This window comes from Sus scrofa, chromosome X (assembly GCF_000003025.6).
Source record: "Sus scrofa isolate TJ Tabasco breed Duroc chromosome X, Sscrofa11.1, whole genome shotgun sequence".
Classification (NCBI taxonomy): Eukaryota; Metazoa; Chordata; class Mammalia; order Artiodactyla; family Suidae; genus Sus; species Sus scrofa.
In genome coordinates this window covers 39,421,420-39,445,220 of record NC_010461.5, presented here as the reverse complement: position 1 = coordinate 39,445,220, position 23,801 = coordinate 39,421,420, and the positions used below count along the sequence as shown (strand labels likewise).

The window sequence follows — 23,801 nt, the reverse complement described above, 5'->3', positions numbered from 1 at the left end:
CTAAAATTGTACTCTATGAAGAATATTGTTAATAATATACAGCAATTACTGTTAACTGCATGAGAATATCTCATTTTATTTGGCTATACTTAAACAGCCCCAAAGTTGAGTGCACCAAGACATACTGGATTTCAAACTGAATAAATCAAAATTACCACGTACATTCCACCACATGTCAAAACAGGAAAAGCCATAGTATTTGATGTGCAGTGAAGTTTGGAGCAGTAATAGCAAACTAGAAGCTGCTTACATTTATTTGTAATAAGAAAACAAGGTCAATGATTTTCAATGCAGATGAAGTCTCTTTGAGAAAATATATCCCCAAATCAATTTACAAAGCAGGCAAATTTGGCAGTAATTATTATACTGTTGAAAGATGCTTTAGTTTCCAAAGGACTTATTTCAGAGTTCAGCGTGCTTGCTTGTCATTAACAACTTGACAGAAATTAGAGGAATTTAAAGCTAAGGTGCCATCGCCAATTAAAATGACCAAAATGAAGATGAGAGTACCTTTATATCTAATAGAGAGTGAAAGGGGCATCTAATTTGAATTCTAAGAATTAAGCATTTGTGTAGCTTCTCAAATATATCTTTCTTATAAAGGAAGGCACACCTGGAGCTTATTACTTTATCGCTTCAGACTAATCCTGAATTTGACTATTTAAAACATTTTCCTTTTACACTCTGCAATAAATTCTCTGGTTTTAGTCATCAGAGATATTTCACATTTTTCCAAGATAAACTTGCTTAAAGGAAATAACTCTTCCAGTTTAATACAACATGAAACTCTCTTCACTGTGGAATGGTGACAATAGTAAAAATTGCTATCATTTATTGAACATTCATAGTTCCAGGCACTCTGCTAAATGCTTTTCATACCTTGCTAACTTAACCTTCATTTTCCATTTATTCAGAAAACGATCTATTATAGGGTGCTTACTGTGTGCCAGGAGCTATTTAAGGTGCTGGGGATTCAGGAATGAACAGAATAGACAAATAGCTTTGCCCTTTGTGAACTTAGGTTCTTGTAGGAGGAAAAAAGCCAATATACAGAATAAGAAAATAAATCATACCCTAGGTTGGCATGTGATGAATGCCACTGAGGAAAAGAAAGCAGAGAAGGAGTTAGGGAATGCCGGGCTTATGGAGGGGGAGAGGTCACATTTTTAAAAAGCTGGTCAGAGAAGGCCTCATGGAAAAGATGACATCCAAGCAAATGAGAAGATGCCCTGCAGGTGGTGAAAGACCAAACTGTGTAACCGTCTTGGAGGAAGAACAGTCCCAGGAGAGGGACGATCAAGTGCAAGGGCACTGAAGTTGCAACTGCCTTGTTTGAGGAAGAGGAAGGAGCCTGGTGTGGTGGGTGCCGAGAGAAAGAGAGGGGTTGAGGTCCCAGAGAGAGCAGAAGAGGGGCCATATCATTTGGGCCTGGTAGGCCACCTGAGGCTTTTGGATTCAATGTCAGCAAGTTTTTTTGGTTTGTTTTTTGTTTTGTTTTGTTTTGTTTTGTTTTGTTTTGTTTTGCTTTTTAGGGCCGCACCCAGGGCATATGGATTTGTTTTGTTTTGTTTTTTGCTTGTTAGGGCCACACCCATGGCTTATGGAAGTTCCCAGGCTAAGGGTCGAGTCAGAGCTACAGCTGCCGGCCTACACCACAGCCACAGTAACACAAGATCTGAGCCACATCTGCGACCTACACCACAGCTCATGGCAACGCCAAATCCTTAACCCACTGAGAGAGGCCAGGGATCGAACCCATATCCTCATGGATACTAGTCGGATTTGTTTCCCCTGTGCCACAATGGGAACTCCCAGTGTCAGCAAGTTTTAAACAGAGGCATGATACATGCTTTGACTTACAGTTTAATAGGATCATCCTATGAAATAAAATAAAATGCTATGAAGCAGGTGGTCTTGTCCAATTTCACAGATAAGGAACAGAGCCTCAGAAAAGTTAAACATTTACCAAAGTTCGCATTTACTAGCAAATTAGTGGGGCTGGAATTTTAATCCAGGCCTGTATAATTTGAAAGCTCACATTTTCCTCACTAAACCATGCCACCTCCCAATTGCAAACAGGTTGTGACCTAGGCTGGGGTAGATGATTTTCTTGTAGTCTGTGGTGACCTCTTTTTTCCCCCTTGTCTCCAGAGTTCCTTGGCTTCTCTGGTGAGGCCACCATGTCACACAACTCTAGGGGACACCATTTATACCATAGGTCTATAAATGTTCTCCCTGGAGGTGGGCAGTACCCAGCCAAAGTGGCTACACTTTGTTCTCCATTGAGACTGAAGAGCTCTGTAAATGGTTTTGAGCTCTGCTTCGGCCAGTAGCAATATCTGGTCCAGCATTTGCACTGGGTCCATTTTGATCTGTCTTTCCATTCCTCCTTCCTCTGAAACATATTCTGCCAGCTGTCTCTACCACTCTGCTGTCTGCTAACACATCAGTCCAACAGCATGTGCCAGGCTGGGATGTAAGGGATGGAAAGGCAGGGTTTTCTGCTCTGTATGGGCAGGTTAGGCCCACATGTGTAAGAGAAAGCCTGAGAGAATGTGGGATGTGAGCAGGTGTGCCTGGCTTCTGGTTAGAGAAAGTGCAACACATTTTATTTGTTGAATACCCAGTTAAATAATAAAGGGCACTACCTAATTGTCATTAAAATTGCTGCTTGGTTTAATTTAGGCACACCCGGATTTTCTTATAAGCCTTAGGGCCCAAGGCTTAGACTCTTGAGCCCTTGTCTCCATTGGAACTAATTTTTTAGTTTCTTTGAAAGACATTGCTTCGACTGTAACAATTCAATATGTAAGAAAATACCCTGCAATTCAGAGCTTTAAGATGAAGTTTTGATTCACCATTACTTGACTGGATGGCTTTAATGGAATTATGTCTTTAAAACTGTTTAGCATTTCATGTTTCAGAATTCTGCATAGTTACCTCAATACCCTAGAGGAGTTTGGCTTTTTTTTTTTTTGAGTCTTATGGCTTTAATTACAAAAACGGAGAGAAAATCATTACAGCATCCCTTGTAAGATTAACTAAATACTACTGTGATGATTTGTATAAAATATCAGCGCCAGGAGCATAGTGCAATGTTGAGGAAAGGCAAAGATGATTGCCACTTGAGTCTTTTAAGATTATTGCCAATAATCTTGCTAATAACCACAAAATACCAGATCGATATAATTACAGCTAATTTTTAAAGAGCATTTTTATTATTTTTATTAAAGTATAATTGACTTACAGTGTTGTGCCAATTTCTGCTGCATAGCATAGTGCCCCAGTCATACATAGATATGTATATATACACACATTCCTTTACTCCTACTATCTTCCTTCATGTTCTGTGTTTTAATTTTAATTCCTTAAATGAAGGAGCAGGAAGTGCCAAGATCAAACTTCGCTCTCAGATCATATTTGAGGTTCACTCTGAAGGTTGAAGTGAGGAAGGGCTCTGTTTGATGGAAGTTGGACCTTTGTTTTTGTGGCTGCTGCTCACAAAAATGGGGTATGCAGGAAACAGTTTGGTGGATCCTCAATAAGTTAAACATAAAATTACTGTATGACCCAGCTATTTTGCTGCTAGGTATATATACCCAAAGAATTAAAAACAGGTGTTCACACAAAATCTTGTACATGAATATTCATAGCAACACTATGAGTAGATAAGCAAAATGTGGTACATTCATTCCTCAGCCGTAAAAAGGAATGAAGTGCTGATACCTGCAGCAATGTGGATGAATATGAAAACATCATGCTGAGCAAGAAAAGCCAGGTACCAAAAACCATGCTATATGACTGCATTTATAGGAAATATCTAGACTTGCCGGTCTGGAGAGATAGAAAGTGACCAGATCAGGAGAGGGCTGGGGGAAAGGAGGAAACTGGAGTGATTGCTTCTTTAGGGTGATGAAAATATTTTGGACCAGATAACGGTGATGGTTGCACACCATTATGGATGAATGCACTAAATGCCACTAATGGTAAAATTTGTGTTATATGTATTTCACCACAATAAAAAGAAACGGGAATTCCTGTCGTGGCGCAGTGGAAACGAATCCGACTAGGAACCACGAGGTTGCGGGTTTGACGCCTGGCCTCACTCAATCGTTAAGGATCTGGCATTGCCATGAGCTGTGGTGTGGGTCCCAGACACGGCTCGGATCTGGCGTTGCAATGGCTCTGGTGTAGGCCGGTAGCTGCAGCTCCAATTAAATCCCTAGCCTGGGAACCTCCATATGCTGCAGGTGTGGCCCTAAAAAACAAAACAAAAAACCAAAAAAGAAATGGAATGCGCTACTTTTGAAAAGATTCCTTGTTCTTGGTGCTGCCCATTAAAGTCTGATGGGCGGGCAGATCCTAAAGAAGGGACACATGGCAGACACAGGCAAAGGGGTAGCCGCCACTTGAGGTCTGCAGGACAAGGCTTTCACTGCTTTGTTGGGATCCCTGGTGCCAGGACCTGCCTCATGTGGGTGCAGTGGCCACCTTGGCAGCTGCTCAGGGGCCTCTGGTATCCTGCATGACCTAGGGCAGTTTTCAGTCTGGGGCAGCTTGTTTGAAATTCTCACATAAAGACGGCAGTGGCGTACTGAGCTGTTTAAAACCCGAGAGTACAGAAACCCAGCAGATAGAAATTTTCACTGCACTGAGGCCGGGATAATTTCAGTATATCCAATGAAAAGGAAAATGAATTTTTATGACCTGGTGGGGCTAAAGTAAGTTTAGTTAAAGGTGTGTGGAAAGTTTCTAGTTATTGCTGCCGCTTCTTCATGCTGTTTTCTACCCTCAAAAGGAAAAAGATTTCAAACGTTTTTTTCCCTGACAAGGAAAGTAAAATTTGATTATTAGCTGCTGGCCCATGTTACTGATTGATCATCTAACCCAGACTGAACTTGCTGCAATTGTAGGGTCCTCTTGGTTGAATTTGAACTTCATTTCCTATGAAAAAACAAAAGCAAAACAAAAAACCCAGAGACCCTAATAAGTGGATGTAGGTGAAATGCAATTCCTTCAGATAGGTCGGCATCATAGCTGTGGGCTTTCCTACACTCTAAAGAAATTCTTGACCAGAAGAACCTAGATCTCTTAAATGACAGTGAAAATGACAAGAAATACATGAAACAACTAAAATCCATTATTCTAAAAGACCAGTCTATAGCAAAAAAGAAGAATTTTTTTTAATTTTAAGTGAGAATTGCAACGATTTTTAGTATTTATTTATTTGTTTATTTATTTTGCTTTTTAGAGCCACACCCGCAGCATATGGAGGTTCCCAGGCTAGGGGTCAAATGGGAACTACAGCTGCCGGCCTACACCACAGCAATACAGGATCTGAGCCGTGTCTGTGACCTACGTCACAGCTCACGGCAATGCCAGATCCTTAACCCACTGAGCAAGGCCAGGAATTGAACACGCAACCTCATGGTTCCTAGTTGGATTCGTTTCCCCTGCGCCACAACGGGAACTCTGGAACAAATAAAATCTTGAATACCCTCATTTATTTGGGGTTCTTGGGAATTGAATTATTTCCGGCAAATAGATTTTCTAGATGGTGGAAGCCTATTCATTTAATCACCGTAACAGTTTGTGTTTTAACCATTTTGATGTAATTCTTTGTAATGCGTGTTGCATGGTTTATAGCTTTCATATAGAGAATATATTGAAGACATGTCAGCCAATTTGTTAGGCTTTGAGGCCTCATCATATTAATATGTTTTGTCGTTTGTGGGTATTTTTGTTTGTTTGCTCTGCCACATAATCTCAGTGCCATTTGCCTTCTAAAGACTGGGACAATTGTACCTTTACACAGCTCTTTTCACTTTTTTGCTTTCCCCGGTAGGGTGTGTCAGTGTTCACTTTTTACTACAGAAATGTGCATAATTGCTTTCCCCACCTCTGAAACACCTTTCTACCTTACTGATTTATAAGTTTTAGACGCCGGGAAACCAGAACCCCAAGTCTGTTCCTATTTTGTGTAAAGTAGGATTAATAGGCATCGAATGAAATCATGTATTTAGTCACAGGATTTTTGACTATTCAAGGACTTTAAGAAGTTACTTCCTGATTGTAGGCTGTTATTTGGTAGAAGTTTGTCACTGGGCGAAATGCCATTTTATTTATAAGCTGTAGTGCTTATGGCTTTCCGTTCTAGCATGAGTGCTTTCCGGTTGCCCCTAAGTAGAGAAATTAAAGAAAAATAACCTATCGTCTAGGCAGTTGATAAAGTTTTGTAAAATGGGATTTGGGCATTTTTTAATGGACAGGAAGGTGAAACAGTCTTAGATGTAATTCACGAGTGTTTTACTTTTTTTTTTTTCTTTTTTCAGAGAGATAATGATGAATCTAACTGTCGGGAAACTCACAGATCAAGAGCTTATAACCATTGCACGTCACTACCGGGTGCCTGAGGAACCATGTCCAGATACATGTATCGTCATGGCACAGGCCCATGAACAGCTCAAGAAACATGCTTTTGAGAATTTTGAAAGACTCATTGCTGCCTGCGTATACCAAGATCGGGAGAAGTAAGCTTTTCTCTTATTGATTCTAATAATTCATGTACGTTTCTGTGAACCTGAGTAATGAAGGAATTTGTATTTTATCACAAAAGGCAAAAAGAAAAGTGACATATCTCCTCATACTTCACTATTGGGCAGAGCCACTTTAAATCATTTCTGGAGATTATGTAGGTACAAATATTTCATAGTGATGGATGGTGAGCTTTGCTTGTTGGAATAGGGGAGGCCCTGTATCTTCAAAAGAATAGGATTGCCCCTTTGCATTTTCTTTTAATTGGTTTCTAGAAGCCTTCAGTTGAAACACAGTAAATCAATGTTAGAAATTTAATTCTGAGATGTCAGCTCCTTACATTATTTTAGTGGTAAGTGGGATTTATAAATGTGACTTTTATAATACACAGAAAGGGGATTTGCAAGTAAACTTTCTGTAGAATTTCTTTGAAATTATTTCTTCATGAAAATAATGAATCTCTGCATAATCTGTTTCTAATACTTTGACGTTTATCCTGAGCTTTATTAAGTCATTGTTACAAACAACTGGAGCCCCATCTTAATATATTTTGGTGTTCATCTTATCCACAGACCTGATATATGGGAGTGAGGGAGGAAATAGTTATCTGGAGTCAGAAAAATCTTAGCTCAAACTCTAGCCTCTGGTTTTGTTACTACACACAACTGCCATGTCTTTTCCCCATGACCATGTCCTTTGTCCCTAAACCTGAAGTTTGCCCTCACGTGGCCACCTGCATAACCTAAGTATCTTTGAAGGTCCTATAGATTATCTTAATAGTGAATATGGTTTTTTTTCCCTAGTCCTTAATACACCCTTGTTGAGTTTTTATAAAGAGGGTGTTTTCCCTTGCATCTTTAAGCTTCCCCGAGCCTCCCAGAGGATTGTGTGGCCTGAGCTTTGTGTGACTCTCTGGCCCTGCCTTCCACCCTGGTGGTACTCCTTCCCAGGCTGAGAAGTCTGGCCCTCCCTCACTCAAAGAACACCTCTTGGGAATAATGGGGTTAGTGGATCAGACAACCCTGAGGTTCTTCCCTCTGGTTCTAGACATAAACATTCTCTTAACATTTTATAACCTGTTGCAAAGAAAGCAGCCCACTCTCTTTCCTGTTGGTTCTCATTTTGCCTGATGCCTTGAAGAACATTGGACAAGCATTTCTGTGCCCCTGGGAGAAGTGATTGTTGAGCTGCTCTGGAGAAAAACTTGAGGTGAATGTTAAGGCCCCAGTTGGGACTTCTAGATGAAGGTTTGGGTCCAAGGAAAAGACCAGAAAAACACCCTCAAGTCATATAATACTTGTGTTGGAGGCTCTAGATGCCAGTCAAATTAAGAGATGTTTTCAAATATCAGAACCATTTTTGACTAGTGGTCAAGAATGCAGATCTATTACTTAGAGCAACACTCGTGGCCTGCAGCCTTAATAGGCTTCACTATCACCGACCAAGAATCTGAATCCTGACGGAAAAGGCCTTTGTAAGGACAGAATCTAGTGACTTCTGAAATAGAAAAAAGTTAAGGAAATGCAATATGCCTGTTTTTCCTTACTGTGATTCCAGTACCAGCTTTCATACTGATTTCCACGTGCACACTTTTAGGAGACATCTGTATTTCCACTAGTCCTATAGCGTGTAATTATTACTCAAGAGACACAAAGGAAATCAAAGCCCATTTACTTTGTTTTAATGCAGGAAAAAAGTCCTACCCAGCAAAGACATCAAAAGGCTGTGCAAGTCCTCCAGGTTACCCTTTAATGATGATCTTCTAGGAGCCTTACTATCCAAGTAAGTGAGAACTCCACCCTCACGGGCAATGTCCTGCATGTTTTTGTTTTGGAGACAATTTCTCGTTTTACCTCCACCTTTGGTAGCCCTTGATTGACCCTTGACTGTTTCGATGGTGTTATTGATGACGCGCCTCCCTGTAAGTGTCACAAAAGGAAAAGTCAGTCGTGATTTGGAATGTTAGCGAGCCTGTTAGGAATTAGCAGTTGCTCTTTTTAACATCCACATCCATGCATGCAGATTCTTGGGACAGAATGAGAATAGACAACCGCATTGGTTATGAGAGTATGAGAGTAAAATTTAAGACAGATTTTTTTCAAAGCAGGAGTTTCTAAAGGCTAAAGACGTGTAGCCAGAGGACCTCGTGTTATTAGCACAGAACTTTGTCCAACTACAGCACCAGATGTCATGTGCAGAGGTTGTGACATTGCAAAAGGAAAGCACAGTGAACTGCTTTCTAAAACACCTCACCTCTTGGGTTGAACCTGACCTTTGATGACCTGGCACCATCTTCCTAGCCACCCAGACTCTGGCAGTCTTTATGCTTCCCATGACATGACTCCACCGTCTCCTCCAACTTACTTATCTTGAGAAATCGGACATGAGAACATCGGCGCTATGTTCTAGGCAGTGTTGTCATTGCTTTGCACACATTACCTCGTTTACTTTGCAGGGACAGCTTGGTCAGGTCAGAACTGTTATCCTCCTATCTTGGATGAGATCGCGGAGGTTGAGAGAGAGAACATTTTGCCCAAAGTTGCCTAGTCTGGAAGAAGAGCTGTGACTTAACTCCTCAACCTTTAAAATATACATCTTCTGCTTCTAACCATTTCGAATTATTGTCTACAGATGGCCGGTAGATTCGAACATCTCGACATTTCTTACCCCCTTCCTATTGCTTGCATCCACTCTCTCCCCCTCTGTTTCTGCTATCTTCGCTCTTATTTTGACCCACCTTTCTTCTTGACTCTTGCTGGGCCTCCACACTGGTCTTTCTTCCACCAGCCTCTAAATTTTTAAATCCATCGTTATATCTGTAGCAGCTAATTACCTCCTAAGAGCAAACCTATCACAGTGTGACTCTTCAGTGCACAAGCCTTCTGTACCATTTCTTTGTTCTCTGAGGAATGACCAAGCTCTGTAGCTTTGAGCTCCTTTCCTCCCTTCTCCATCGGGGGGCTTAGAGTAATCATTGGAGCATTATTCTCAAAGAGGGGCTGGAGTGGGGAGTCCTCATCTGAGACAAAGAAACAAAAGGAACAGATAAAAACGAACTCCCATGTGGGAGAACTAGGGTCCAAGGTATCAGGAGAGGAATCAAGAAGAAGCCAATCCAGTTGGATGTGCGTCTGTGCACTGGATTGACCTGGGGTTATCTTCTAGACTATCAGCTCCTTTGCTTTTATTTTCTAGCCACAGTATGAGAGATAAACAGGCCATCCTGGTGTAAATAGCCACCTGAGATGAGATAGGCAGGTCTAGGAGTCAGATTTCTCCACAGTTATCGCACTCCCAAAGCTCCCCTTCCCATTCCCAATAGTCCAGCCAATTGGCCATTTAGCATTTCACGTGGATACCTCCAGCCTTCCCACTTTTTTTGCCATTTCTCTTGCTGTTTCTTCAGTGGGAAATAACTTCCAGTTTAATTCATCTGCTGAAAGTCTGCTATGCTTTAAGACCCATTTCAGGAGTTCCCGTCATGGTGCAGCAGAAAAGAATCCAACTAAGAACCATGAGGTTCTGGGTTCAATCCCTGGCCTCGCTCAGTGGGTTAAGGATCCGGCGGCGTTGCCGTGAGCTGTGGTACAGATGTGGCTCGGATCTGGCATTGCTGTGGCTGTGGCGTAGGCCAGCAGCTACAGCTCCAATTAGACCCCTAGCCTGGGAACCTCCATAAGCCACGGGTGCAGCCCTAAAAAGACAGAAGACAAAAAAATTAAAAAAAATAAATTCTCATTAAAAAAAAAGACCCATTTCAAATAGCACCATATCCACGAAGGCCTCTTAGATTTGCTTGGCTGGCAGTGATTATCTCCTCTAAGGATTCTCATGACGCTATTTAGTTTCTCTTCTATTTTTTTGTCTCTTACCTTATAATGAAGATTTGTGACTAGACATTTGATCCTCTCAGATATAGAGAGACCTGCTTCCAACCTGTTTGATTTACTGCCTGAACGTAAGCCATGGGATGTCACATCTTGATAGTTTTACCCCTACCTTGGCTCCTATATTCTTTGAGTCTACTTGCTAGCCGGGTAATCTTGTGTGTGACTTTGACCTGCCTGAACCCCAGATTCCTCACCTCTAGAATGAGATAAGAATACCTCCTTCCTCATAGTTCTCAGGGTGAATTGAGAAAACAGACATAAATTCCCCAGCTCCGCAGCACCTGGTACTAAATACCGCCGGGGGACGAGGAGAGACGTTTCCGTGAGGGGCCACAGACCACACACTCGGACTCCGAAAAAAAACTGGAAGAAACCTGTATCCTTCAACTTCTAAGCAGCTTGTTTTGAAACAGTTGGATCTGCATGCCTTTCACACATGAAACTGTCTTTTCGTCAGGAAGCTGTGGCTGTTTATTAGATTATCCCTCGATGGCCTCAAGGATGAGTTGTCCTGGGAAGTCCAGTGATGTGGGAGCCTGGCCTCTGGAGGACCTAGATGGTTCTTATCCAGCCCCGAGGCCACCAAGTCACCATCCTCTCACTCTCTCAGCAGACTGTTTTGTCTTTGCCTTTACGATTTGACATTAAAGGCAGAAAGCCGATTCCCCAACGCGTTTCGAAGCCGTCTCAGTCTCAGAACACATCCGCCTCCGAGCCCAGCTCAGCTCGGAGGAGGTCATCCCTCTGAGCTGCTGAGCAGACCATGTTCAGTCTAACTCTGCCTTGGATTGCGCAGTGACCCTTCTCCACACTCAGGGGAAACTTCAGACTAATCAGATTAGAAAATGTCTCATTCCCATTCCCCTCTCCCTCCAATGTGCCCTGCCACGATTTGGGTCACATGCTTGATGTTCTGCATCATCTCCGCAGACTCCTTTCAAAGACTGCCCTAATTCCTAATGGGCCCATCAGCCTGCAGCCTACATTTATATTCTGCATTCTTATTGTTCCCTACAGACTCCGCAGGGCTTTCCAGAGCCTTGACCAGACTCTCTCTGCACAGCCCTCCTGTGACACGCTAAGCCAGAGCCCCTCTGACGTCTGCGGTCTCCCGTGGGAGGCAGGCACGGAGTTTGTTGACTTGGTTCAACGCACGCTCTGCCGGGGTGGGGGGGGCGGGCGGGAGGCAGTTTTACCTGCCTCGGGATGGAGCTGGGCCGCTGTCGAGCAGCCGCATAGCCCCGCTGCTGTGGGAATTCTCATCAGGAGACGACATGGCTAAAGATTTGGATGATTCTTTCACCCAGTGATCGTTGCCCGTGCATTTCTCCCGACCCTGGGCTTTGGTACTCAGATGTCTCCCCTCTTCACCATTTCCATCTTTCCCGTGCTGCAGTTAAGTCTTCTCCTCATGAGCAGAGCTCCTGCTGGGATCAGGACCTCAAACTCTTTTCACATCCAGTTACCCCAGCGCCCCCCACCCCCGTCAGTGTGCGCTGTGGTAGCTAGTGTGAGGTCATCTTACTTGCCAAACGAAGTCATTTCACTCATGCACAGAGCCTCAGACGTAAATGTTCTATGTAGAGGTAGCTACTACCCCTTCATAATAGGAGTGACACTCTGTTGACAGAGCGCCCAGGGCCCTAGAATATTTTGTAAATCCTTGGGCATATGCAGAGGTACATTTGAGTGGATGGTAGGCACGATGCCTCATTTCAGGAGCACAAACACTGAGGTACAGGCTCTCTCCCTGAAAGAGGAGGCCTCAGCCCAGATGAGACTCGAACGAAGTAGAAGGATGGTTCCCTAGGAAATACCCTAAACCTTTGCTTCTGCCTGAGCTCCTAGGGGTAGGGACGCGACCATTCATTCATCATCTTTGCAGTCCCAGAGACTTGTCCTGTGCTAGTACGCTGGGCAGGGGGCTGGATTTCCCCCAGACTCGCTTCTGAAGTCCAGCTCCACTGCCTTCTGCCCATGTGATCCCTGTAAATGGACTCGACCCCTCAGAGGAGTATTAATGCACTTGAGTAGGAATGTTTCCTCTGTGCTAATAAACCAGAAATTGTGGTTCTCAAACCATAAGAGGTCGAGAGTGTTCTGAGGTCATTCCATTCTGTGCTCCTTGTGGGACCAGGGGGTAAAGAGGCAGCCTCCTCCCCTGATCGTGGCCTTCGGAACCGGGACTTGGAATAGCTGGAAATGCAAGTGCAACTCTTTCCCCAGCAGCTCTGCCCCGAACTAGTCTTTTACAGCTGGCTCTGGGCTCCATGGAATGCCTTAGAACTGGCTTCCCAAGAGAGCTGGTGCCTCGTCCAGAAATATCAGTTAAAATGGAAAAAGTTAACAGGGTTTTCAAATCATCTCATTATACTCTACCCAGCCTCGCCCCCTGCCCCCCTCCCAGAGGCATGGTTTGAGCTCAAGTGATTTCACCCAAAAATACCTGGCAGCGAAGCTGAGGGGCAAGGGTTGAACTACGTGGTTGCTGTTGTGGCAGAGTGTGTGGTGTGCTGGGAAGTTTTCAGAGAGAAACTCCCTTCTCTCCCTCCCACCTTCTCTCCCCCCCCCCCCACACACACACATACACACACACAGAGATGCTTTCTCCCTTTTCAAATATGAGGTGATTTTTTAGTTTAAGAAATTTTTTACAAATTCTCAAACCATTCAGACCAACAGAGCGTGGACTGTGCGTATGGTCCACATGTGGCAGCTGTGACCCGCCTCACTGAGGAGATGTGTGCTGGGACCACAGTCGCAATTAATTCACAGGCCTGGTGACGTGAGATCACAGGCGTGAACTCAGCGGCCACTTGGGCATTGCCATCTTGCCAGCTCCTAAGTTTTTGTGACCACGCGGCACAGTGGCCCCGAGCTGCACTGCCTTTCCTCAAGCGTCTGATCCTTAAGAACCTCACCAGGTGTTTCAGGGAACACCCCTGGGTTTGTTGGGTGAGGAACTGAAACCAAACACAACCAGGCACGTTAAAAATGTGTCTTCCCTGCCCTCCCTCGCCTTCAGGCTGTCCCCTATGTTCTGAGATGGCCTTTGCAGCGGAGGGGAACCCGTGTTTCTCTTCAGCAGAATTCAGCTGCTGCTGCGCCTCTTACCTCCACAGGTGGTGGACATAAAGCAGATCAGCATTATTCCCCCTGGCAAGGAGATGGATGGCTTCTGGGGTTTTCAAGCCATTCATCATTTTGGGGAGGGGGGGAGCAAGAGCCCCTGTCAAGTGACACATCAGACTCACTTCTAAGAACTCCCACCTAGTGGGGCATCGGGAAGCCTGCTTGGGGGTCATTATTATCTAGAGAAGAACCAGAGAAATCGCCTTCCCTCCCTCTGCTTCCACAAACGTGCCCTTTCGTTTGTGTAGGGAAGGAAATGGTAGCTCGCCCCAGTATCAAAGGGAAAGGAGAATTTATGGAGGTTTGAGGAAAACACTGGAGCACTGTGAGCTGGGACTTGAAAGTCGTGAGGCTGACTCTTTAACAAGCACAGAAGCCCTTAAAAGCCAGAATTAGCGTTGCCCTTTAGGGCAGTCACCCTGGAAAGCCGTGTGCCGATTCCAGCCATGTTGCCACAGGAAGCCCGTCTTTGGAATTGCCTTCACAGCCTTTTCGACAGCATTGCCTCCAGGTTGACAAACCTTCATCCTCCGACCAGGAATCTGTCTTAGCAAGAGTCAGATGTCATTTGGTGAGGAATGAAGGAGGGGATTCGGATGGAGAACCAGGATGCTAACGTTTTTTTATCAGAAGCACACACAGCATGACTCCGAAGGAAGGAGATAGATTCCTATGCAATTCCTAGGCTTTTCCGAATTGTTTTGAAAGGATGGATAGGATTTGGTGAACGATGACCTGTAGTCAGGCGGCAGGGAGGACGGCTGGGGAAGTGATATTTGGGGGGAAATTGATCTACTTATCCTCACTCCCCCCCATAGTCAAGCCTTTCTCCGTCTCTAAACTGCCCCCCCCCCGCCCCAGTTCCTTCTCTCCCGACCTGGACTATTTTTAGAAGTGGAGTCCCCCTTTGTACCCTAGTCTTCTCTTTCTCACAAGCTCACCTACCAACAGCGTATGGTTAGAGACCGTGCCTGACAGCGCACGAGGCCATGAGAAATCTCCGATATCAGTGGTCCAGAGGAGGAAGCCGTGTGCTGAATTTTGGAGCACGGAGTCCAAAATCAGGAGGAAAACCAGGGGATGATTTCTTCATCGACATGCTCTCAACTGCTGGTGCTGCTTCCTTTCCAAGTTGGGCTTGTGTAAGTTTGTTGCCTTGGAAAGCACATTTGAAGGTCTCTCGTCTGCTTTTTAAACATTTCTTCCATTTTTATTTTTATCAAACTGATAACATGCTTATAGGCAAAAAAAAAAGTCATTCTAAAAAGCTATTCCAACAACAGCAGTTTGCAGCCATATCTCTCCCCACTGCCCAGACCCATTCTCAAGAAGCAGCCTTTCAGTCCTTCTGGCTATTTCTGCAGACCTTTAAATAGCATGTACATCCTGCTATTTCTGGATTTCTCATTTTTAGATACTACTACTAACTTCCTGTTGTGGTGCTTGAGAATTTAGCGTAATATTGATTCCCATTACTGGTGTTCTTTCTGGATGCTCTTAGGATCTTCTCTTTATTCCTGGTGTTCTGGACGTTCATGATGGGACCTTGTGGGGGTGTGTGCGTGCATGTGCGTGTGTGTGTGTGTGTCTCTTTATAGATTCATTATGCTTGACAGTTTATGGGTCCTTCTGGTCTGGAGTCGCTGTCCTTTGGCTCTGAGAAATTTTCCATTAATTTTTAGAGAATTTCTTCACCTCTGTTTTGATTTTTCTCTTATGAGAACCCCTGTCATCAAGGTTTTGGCTCTCTTGAATTTAGATCTTTTTTTTCTCCAATTTCTCTTTGTCATTATGATGAACTTATTAAGGGGTTTTCCCAACTTTATATTCCACCCCTTGTACTGCATCTCTTTACCACTATCATATTTTTTATTCCAAGAGCAAACTTTTAGTTCCTTTTTTGTAATTTTCTGTTCTTTTTTCATGGGTGTGATATATTCTCTTATCTCACATCTTACCCTCTGCCACCCGAATTATCTTTGTTCCCAGGTACCTTTGTTTCTATTACTGTTTTGACTTCTGTCCTTAATGTTGGAAGCCCTGGGGGGGTGCGTCTTATTGATTAGTAGGTTTCACTGCATGAGTCCTCCATCTCCTAGCCTATATTTTCATTAGAGAATCTCCAGAAGCCACAATCTAGGGATCTCTCTGGGGTCATTGAGAGAAAAATCTTTCCTTCTCCTGCCAGGGTAGCAAGGAGGGTGGGATGGAGTAAAAGAGGAGACGCCTGGTGTTCTGGAAACAGGAAAGGAGAAGGAAGGGGGCTGAGAGACCCAAGTTCAGGATGTACTGTTCTGTGTTCCCCCCCCCCATTATACTTCATCTTCCCAAGACTAGAGTTTCTTGACTTGAATTTCTCTGGAAAACAGGCCTCACTCCCCTACAGGGAAGAATACAGTGCACAAGGAGGTGCGTGGGGTCCAGCTGCTCTTGCTTTATGAGTCCTTGTTTTCAGTCCCCCGCCTTATCCCTGCCTTTACGGGCACCCAGAGTCTGCCATCGCTGAGCCTCTCAAGAGTTTGTGGGCCGCAGAGACTAATCTCTAAGTGCCCCCTGCCTCTGCCATGGACATTGAGAGTTCAGCTTCCCATCCTCAGCTCTGCCAAGTCAGTTACCAGTCCTCAGACTGATTTCCATCTTGAGAGATTGTGAAATCTCTTGTCCACTGTAGCCCTTTGTCCCAGCTATCTTTGTCATTGAAGATTATCTCCTGTTTTTATTTCTTCTTTGTCATTTTGGTGAGATTTTGGTGGGAAAGGGAGATAAATATTTGCGAGTGACCCATCATGATGTACTGCAACTCTATCCCCCAAGAGCAAAGAATTCTTCCTCCAAGAAACATTGGCTAATTTTATCCCTTTTAATGGACAGATTCTTTGTTCTTTTATCCCCTGCTCCTCTTTTTTTGGGGGGAGGGGGGAGATTCACATATCCGTTGAAACCCTCCAAGACAGAACTGAAAAGAACAACTTGGAGTATTTTGCCACATTACTCAATTCTTCCCTGAGGGCTGGCTGTGGGACTTTGGAAAGATGAACTCTTTCAAACATTTTTTCTCAAAAAAGATTTTAGACATCATTTCTAAGCTGTGTAGTCTTTCGCTTACAGCTTTTGCTCCTTCCTGTATATCATTTGATTTAAGAATATCCTTCCCAACTCTCTTTTGAAGTGGGTAAATGGTTAGATGTGTTGAGTCTGACATATCATGAGTTGGGCAGGGAAGAATGCTGGGGGCCCGGGGTTAACAGGTAAGCCCGAGTGAACATCAAACTGATTGGTAAGGAAGTCAGATAATAGGACTTCCAGTGCTGACTTCTAGAAATGTTCCCCTCCCATCCAGTGCCATCCTCATCCAGAGCAAATGCAAATTTAGACGTGGGGACTCAGATAAAAGGAACTTCAGGAAGGCCTTTCTGAGGAAGCAGCGTTTGAATTGAGACTTTCCAGTCAAAAGGATCAGAAGCTGCAAATGCCTCCCATTGCCGGGAGCAACCTTTGTATGCTCAGAGAACTAGAAGAAAGCTAGTGTACCTGGAACACGGTGAGCAGGGAGTTTTCAGATGAGATTAGAGAAGTCAACAGGGACCAGATTATGGAGGGTTTGATAAACCCTGGTAAGGAGTTCAGTTTGTATTCTAAGTGGATTGGAAAGTCATTGGGGAGTTGCCAACAAGGAAGTCATTGAGCTGATATGTATGTTTTAGAAAGATTATTCTGGGGAAGGATGTTCTGCAGCAAGGTAGGAGAAGAAGCGGCAGTAATCCAGGTGAGATCCAGATGAGAGATGATGGTGGCTTGGAATCAGTGAATAATAGGAAAGATGGAGAAGAAGGGACTTGTGATATGCTAGAGTGGTAGAACCTACAGGACTGATCATCAGTGAGCTGTATGTGGGGGTGAGGCCAGACGTAATTCTAAATCCCGTTGGATAGTCTTTTGACTGGTTCCCAAATTACTGGGATAGTATACTTCTGAAACCTCTAGGATTCAGTAAGGGCCTCTTGTCATTGATGTAATGGGAATTTATCGACAATTAAATTCTATAATGTATGAACAGATAGAGAGACTTCTTTCATTGGTGATCTCGTTCATTCTTTCCAGGCTGGTAGCTTTATTTGTTTTGTTTTGTTTTGTTTTTGTCTTTTTGCTATTTCTTTGGGCCGCTCCCGCGACATATGGAGGTTCCCAGGCTAGGGGTCGAATCGGAGCTGTAGCCGCCAGCCTACGCCACAGCCACAGCAATGCTGGATCCGAGCCGCGTCTGCAACCTACACCACAGCTCACGGCAACGCCGGATCCTTAACCCACTGAGCAAGGGCAGGGATCAAACCCGCAACCTCATGGTTCCTAGTCGGATTCGTTAACCACTGTGCCACGACAGCAACTCCAAGGCTGGTAGCTTTAAATATCATCTCTATGCTAATGACTCCCACATTTCTACCTCTATCTCAAACCTCTCCCTGAACTTCACATTCCTATACCCAGCTGCTCACATCCCATCGAAATGTAACATATCCAAAACCAAACTCCTGATATTTTCTCCCAACCTATAGTTCCTGCAGTCTTTGCTGTCTTGGTTAGGGGAGCTCTGTTTTCCCAATTGCTCAAGCAAAATCCTAGGAATTGTCCTGAATCCATTCCTGTTCATTCTCTCCCCTCCCCTTCAGATATATAGTATATACAGTCCTTCAGAAATTCTGTACTCCAAATATATTCAGACCTCACCACTCCTCGCTGCCCTCCACTGTCATCCAAGCTGCCATTACCTCTTGTCCAGATGACTGCAGAAAACTGCTAACTGCTCTTACCACTTTGGCCTTGGCCCTACATTGTACTTGCAATATATCTGCTAGAGTGACCTTCAGAAAATATAACTTAGATCTCATAACTGTTGTGTGCAGTATGCTCCTTGGTTCTTCATTGTCCTTAGTATGGAAGGAAAAATTCCGTCCATGATCTCATTCTTTGACTTCAGCTTCTACCAGAGTATTGGCGAATACTTTTCTTGGAGGCACCGTAATAAAGTTTCTTACCAAACATCTTTAATTGATTTGAGTTTTAGTTCTTCTCCAAAAACACATACAAATAAAAGACATAATGGTCCTCCAGTTTGGCTACAAATATTTCCATAAACAGATCATGTCCTTTCAAGGAGTTCAAATGCTGAGTGAGCCACAATTCAAAGACTAAACAGGCTGGGGGCAGCATATTGGAGATGTATCCCAGAATCCTTGGCCAAAGAAACTGTACACAAAAGAATGACTGAATTCCCTTTCCCCTCTTCTGATCACTCTGTTTAGTCTACTTTGTTTAGGTTGATGAGTCTATGTAACTTCACCTTGTAACATTTAATTTATTGCTAATTTTTATTAGTTTATTAGTATTGATTGTAATATTAACTTATAAATATAATAAATATTCTTGTCTTAATGCTTTGAGAAAAAGGGAAAAGCTTATTGACTGATTATGAATATGTTTTTTTTCCCCTGCTTCTGTTTTCACTGAGTTTTCTTGTTATTAATTATCCTCTGTTCATTTTTGCAGTAGTAACTTGCGCACCTCACTTGCTGGTTGGAGGGGTGTGTTGAGCTAGAGGTCCTAAGAGAAGGGCACGAGCCTGGAGCCGGGTGCTTGGAACAATGCCTGAGGGACCACCTTTGTCTTTTTCTCCCCCAGATTGTGTTACACAGCCAGTATATATTTAGCCTTAGAAATTGGCAGAATGTTTGGTCGAATTCAGAATAGGTAGCACTGAGATACTACAATAAGAAGTATTTTGTTTGTGTTTAGGTCATTGTAGTAATTGTCTTGAAATTATTGGGTCTTAATGGCCAAAACTCTGTTATGGTTAAGGATAAATTTATGCCAGTGTCCATAATTAGGACGTAGTAGCCAAGTCGATTATTTTTGACATAGAGTTTTATGGTGCAAGATAATCTTTTTTTCAAAATGAAATGGGCTTAATTTTTCTGATTATAAATTTAAAACAATTCTGATGATCTAGAAAAAGTCCAAAGAAAAAGCAAAAATTATAATCTCTCTTCCCAGAGCTAGCTGTTCTTAGTACTTCAGTGTATTACTACTAGACTTAAAATGCTGTTTTATACAAATATAAGCCTAAAGTGAGATCCTAACTCTACATACTATTTTATAACATCCTTTCCACGCAACAATATATTATGAACCTATTTCCCCCTTTAATGGCTACATGATAAATGCCTTTTTCCCTAAAACATATTAGTAGACAAAATGAATCTGGGCTTGAAAGGCATACAATTTAAGAAAAACAAGGACATTTTAAAAATTTTACTGATGTATAATAACCATATTAAACTGAGAAGAAGTTCAGTACTCTTAACAAAATATAGCAATAACCTTAACTACTGAATAAATTAACTTGTTTCCGTGTCAACTGCGACAAATATTTATTCAACACCTACTATGTGCCAACGTTGATCTAGGTGCTGGGGATACTTTGGTGAGTTAGATGTGTGAGGTTTCTGCTCTCAAAGAGTTTACATTCTGTGGATAAACAACATGGTCCTACTGTATATCCAGTCTCCTGGGATAGACCATGGTGGAAAATAATATAGGAGTTCCCATCGTGGCGCATCGGAAACAAATCCGACTAGGAACCATTAGGTTGCAGGTTTGACCCCTGGCCTCGCTCAGTGGGTTAAGGATCCGGTGTTGCTGTGAGTTGTGGTGTAGGTCTCAGACGCGGCTCGAATCTGGCATTGCTGTGGCTGTAGCATAGGCCGGCGACAACAGCTCTGATTCGACCCCTAGCCTGGGCACATCCTTATGCCGTGGGTGTGGCCCTAAAAAGACAAAAGACAAAAAAAAAAAGAAAATAATATAAAAAAGAATGTACATATATACATGTACTGAGCCACTTTGTTGTGCAGCGGAAATTGGCACAACATTGTAAATCAACTGTGCTTTATTAACAGTTGAAATAAAATTTAAAAAAACAACCAAAAAAGAACTTATATTCTGGAGGGTTAAAAACAGATAATAAACTAGTAAGAAATAAGAAAAATATTAGTATCGAATGATGTTGTGTTTTCATGGTAGATTTAAGCTGGCATTTTGGTCCTGAATTCTGTAGATTGAGTCAAATCGTATCTTATAATTATATTTTTAGGTTTGAAGACAGTGAAAAGCAAATCAATTACGAGTCATTTTTCTGTGCCCTGAACTGGAGAGCGAATCCAATGCCTGAACTGGAAGCAGTATCATACCTTAAAGAGGTAAAATTAATGCCTTTTTTAAAAAACAGCCATGGCTACCTCCCTCGCATTTTTAATATCCTTTATCTTGAAATTAGTTTTCAATATAAAATATTAACGTCGGTGCTTTTGGAAAGAGCACAATGTATTTCTGGGTATTTGTGTTAAAGGCTAATTCACTTTCCATGCTGAGCGAACATCTGCTGTATGAGAGCATGACTTTTCTTATGCAGCTGAATGTTTTTTAGCCTAAGTCGCATCCAATTATATGGAAAATAGGATAATAGGTTACAGTTATAAATAGATATAAACACTGTTATCAAGGGATTCTGGTAATATCATCATGAGCCACAAGAGCAATCTCAAATGGAGCAGATGTCAAAAATCCCCAGTGTATCTGTGGCTGCGCACACAGGTTTGCCTTGGGTGAAACAGTATAGAATGGGGGAGGGGTGCATATTTCACAGTGGAACCAAATTTCAAATAAAAATTCAGTAGAAAAATGCCTAGTTAGGGAAAACAAAGTTCATGTGATCAGATGATGCTCTCAACATTGTGGAATTGTCTGAATTCTCGAAGATCTCTTTGGACCAATTGTCTTTAAGGAGTGGATGGGTGGGTGGTAGTTTGTTTATGTTTTAACATGCTCCAGAAATTGATTTTCTTGGGAAAGTCCCTTGATAAAGCAAATGTCATGTGGTTGATACTCCCAGAAAGGAGGCATTTATTCCTCCTGGTCCCTGCTGTGACCAGCTCATTCTGGCCTGAACTGGTCTACTGTCCTTGGGGAGTTCCCTCAGGCATGCAGCTATTCTGGAGTGTCAGGCAGCCTTAGAACTTCCAGATGATTGGGAGACAGTGGTAGCCTTTGGAATCAAACAGAGCTGGGGTTGAAGTCTGACTCTGCCACTTACTTAGCTGAATGACTTTGGGGGCAGTTACTTAACTCATTCATTTACAAATTTAATTCTCAGGCCAGTCATGTTGAAGTATCCGCTCAGCAGGTTCTGTGCTCTGCTCTGGGATCTACAGACAGTCATGATTGCTACCTTGAGGAGGGCTGGGGGAGGTGAGGGGACAGGAAGTCTTAGGGGAGGTGATGCTTGAAATTTCAATGAGGAATCATACGAGTTTTACCAAGTAGGAAAAGTGGCATGGTATGCCCAGAGGCGTTTCCAGCAGAGGCTCTGGGACATGGGACAGCATGACTCTTGTATAGATTCAGAAAGAATTGGTGTGGCTGGAACAGAGGCACAAAGGGAGTAGAGACAAATGAGGCTGGAGATAACCTGCCTGGGGGAGGTTTGGAATCATCATCCTGCAAAGTCTGGAGACCATGGACAAACTTCAAAGAAGAGAGTGACGTGATCAGGTATGCTCTTTACAAGGAGCTTGCTCTGCCTGGGTGATGGGTAGATTGGAGAGAGGGCATGGACAAATAGGCCCCTTAGGGGGCTCTCGATGTCCCATTGTCACCACAAAAACAGCAAACACTTGAAGCATTTACTAAGTGTCAAGCACTGCTCTAAGACCTCAAAATCAATTTCGTCTTTAATCCTCATCACAGCCTTCTGAGAGTAGATATTTTTATCGTTCCCATTTTAGAGATGAGGATGTTAAGAGGAACAGCCAGTGTATAGTAGAGTTAGAATCTTAACTTCTGTCTGTTTTACTGCCAAAAAAAAAAAAAAAAGAAAAAAAAATCTTTAAAATATATTATTATTGATACTGGATTTAAGTCCACAAAACCATCACAAAACCAAATATTGTCATTTGGTAACCTTTTGAAATTTAATTTGGTATTTGAATGAAATTTATCATTTGGTAACCTTTTAATTCGTACCCATGCAAGTATGTAATTTTTACATGTAAAAAGAACAATGATAGATGGTGTTTATGTTCTACCTTTTCATTTAAGGTCATAGTTTTCTGTGTTGGATATCATCCATTTGTCCCATTGGGACTTTTCTCCAGCCCATTGTGGTTTCTGCACATGGGTAGAAAAAGAATTTTCCGGATTTAAAGCAAGGTGTAGAAAAGACAAGTTTATTGCGGCAAGAGACACTGTTAACACAGTGGGCCAACTCCCTGATGATCAGGGAGAGCTGACTCTGGGTGCACGGAGGGCAAGACAAAGGAGGGCAAGGAATGGTTTTGCCGTACACCTGTTGACCTGCTGATTGGTTGGGGAAGAATGGGGGTCTTCTGATACACTTGCTGGGTTGGTTGAGGGCATATGTTGCCCCCATAGGGGTGGGGGAAGGAGTGGGCTACATACCTTTTTTAGTGGGGGGCAGGAAGGAGTAGGCCAGGTTGATCAAAGGAAGGAGGTGACAAGTGGGCCATATCCCTTTCCTGGTAGGGGTCAGGAAGGAGCAGACCAAGTTGCTGGGGTGGGGAGGTCCTTAGGAACCCTGTAACAATTACACTGAGACAGGCGGGATGATAAGGGTATAGCAATTCTTAGCCAGAGGCTTTTTGAGCTTTATCTCCTTGGAGAAGCCTTGGGGTCCCACGTAGTCCTCTCTATCCTGCTCTGAGGCATAGACAGCTGATCTTTGTGGGCTTCGTCAGTGGGCCCCCCTAGCCTTCTGGCCTCCAGTTGGGGTAGCTAAATGGGATGCACCAGCAGGAGAGCAGAGGGTGAGAGAGAAAGAAATCATCTTCTTCCCCGAACAGTCAAAATAGATGGACTCGCCTCCTCCTACCGAGGGCTACAGTACCTGTCTGGAGGTTCTCTCCATACGGTTGCCTACTCCAGGTTCTGGTAACCACCCTCACATGCCCCTTCTGCCCCAGATGGTGGTAATGGCTTCCTGTTGCTACCATCCCTGAGCATCTGGAGGATCCCCTGTTGGTGTTCCTAAACACTTCCCACACATTTGTAAATTCTCTTTATTAAACTCTTCTCACACACAGCTTGCACATGTCCTCTATTTCTTACGGGAACCTGAATACTTAACTTTTCTAGTTAGTAACTGCCTTTGTTGTTTTTTTCCTTACCTCCTCCTCC

General features: G+C 43.2%; 1 protein-coding gene across 1 annotated transcript in view; it reads left to right on the top strand.

Moving 5' to 3' along the window:
• EFHC2 (EF-hand domain containing 2) overlaps nt 1–23,801 on the top strand; it is a 190,148-nt gene that overhangs the window by 152,317 nt on the left and 14,030 nt on the right. Inside the window, exons 12-14 of the mRNA XM_021080072.1 lie at nt 6,333–6,530; nt 8,224–8,316; nt 20,704–20,809. Of these exons, the coding sequence (XP_020935731.1) occupies nt 6,333–6,530; nt 8,224–8,316; nt 20,704–20,809 (397 nt within the window). The remainder of the gene's footprint in view (nt 1–6,332; nt 6,531–8,223; nt 8,317–20,703; nt 20,810–23,801) is intronic.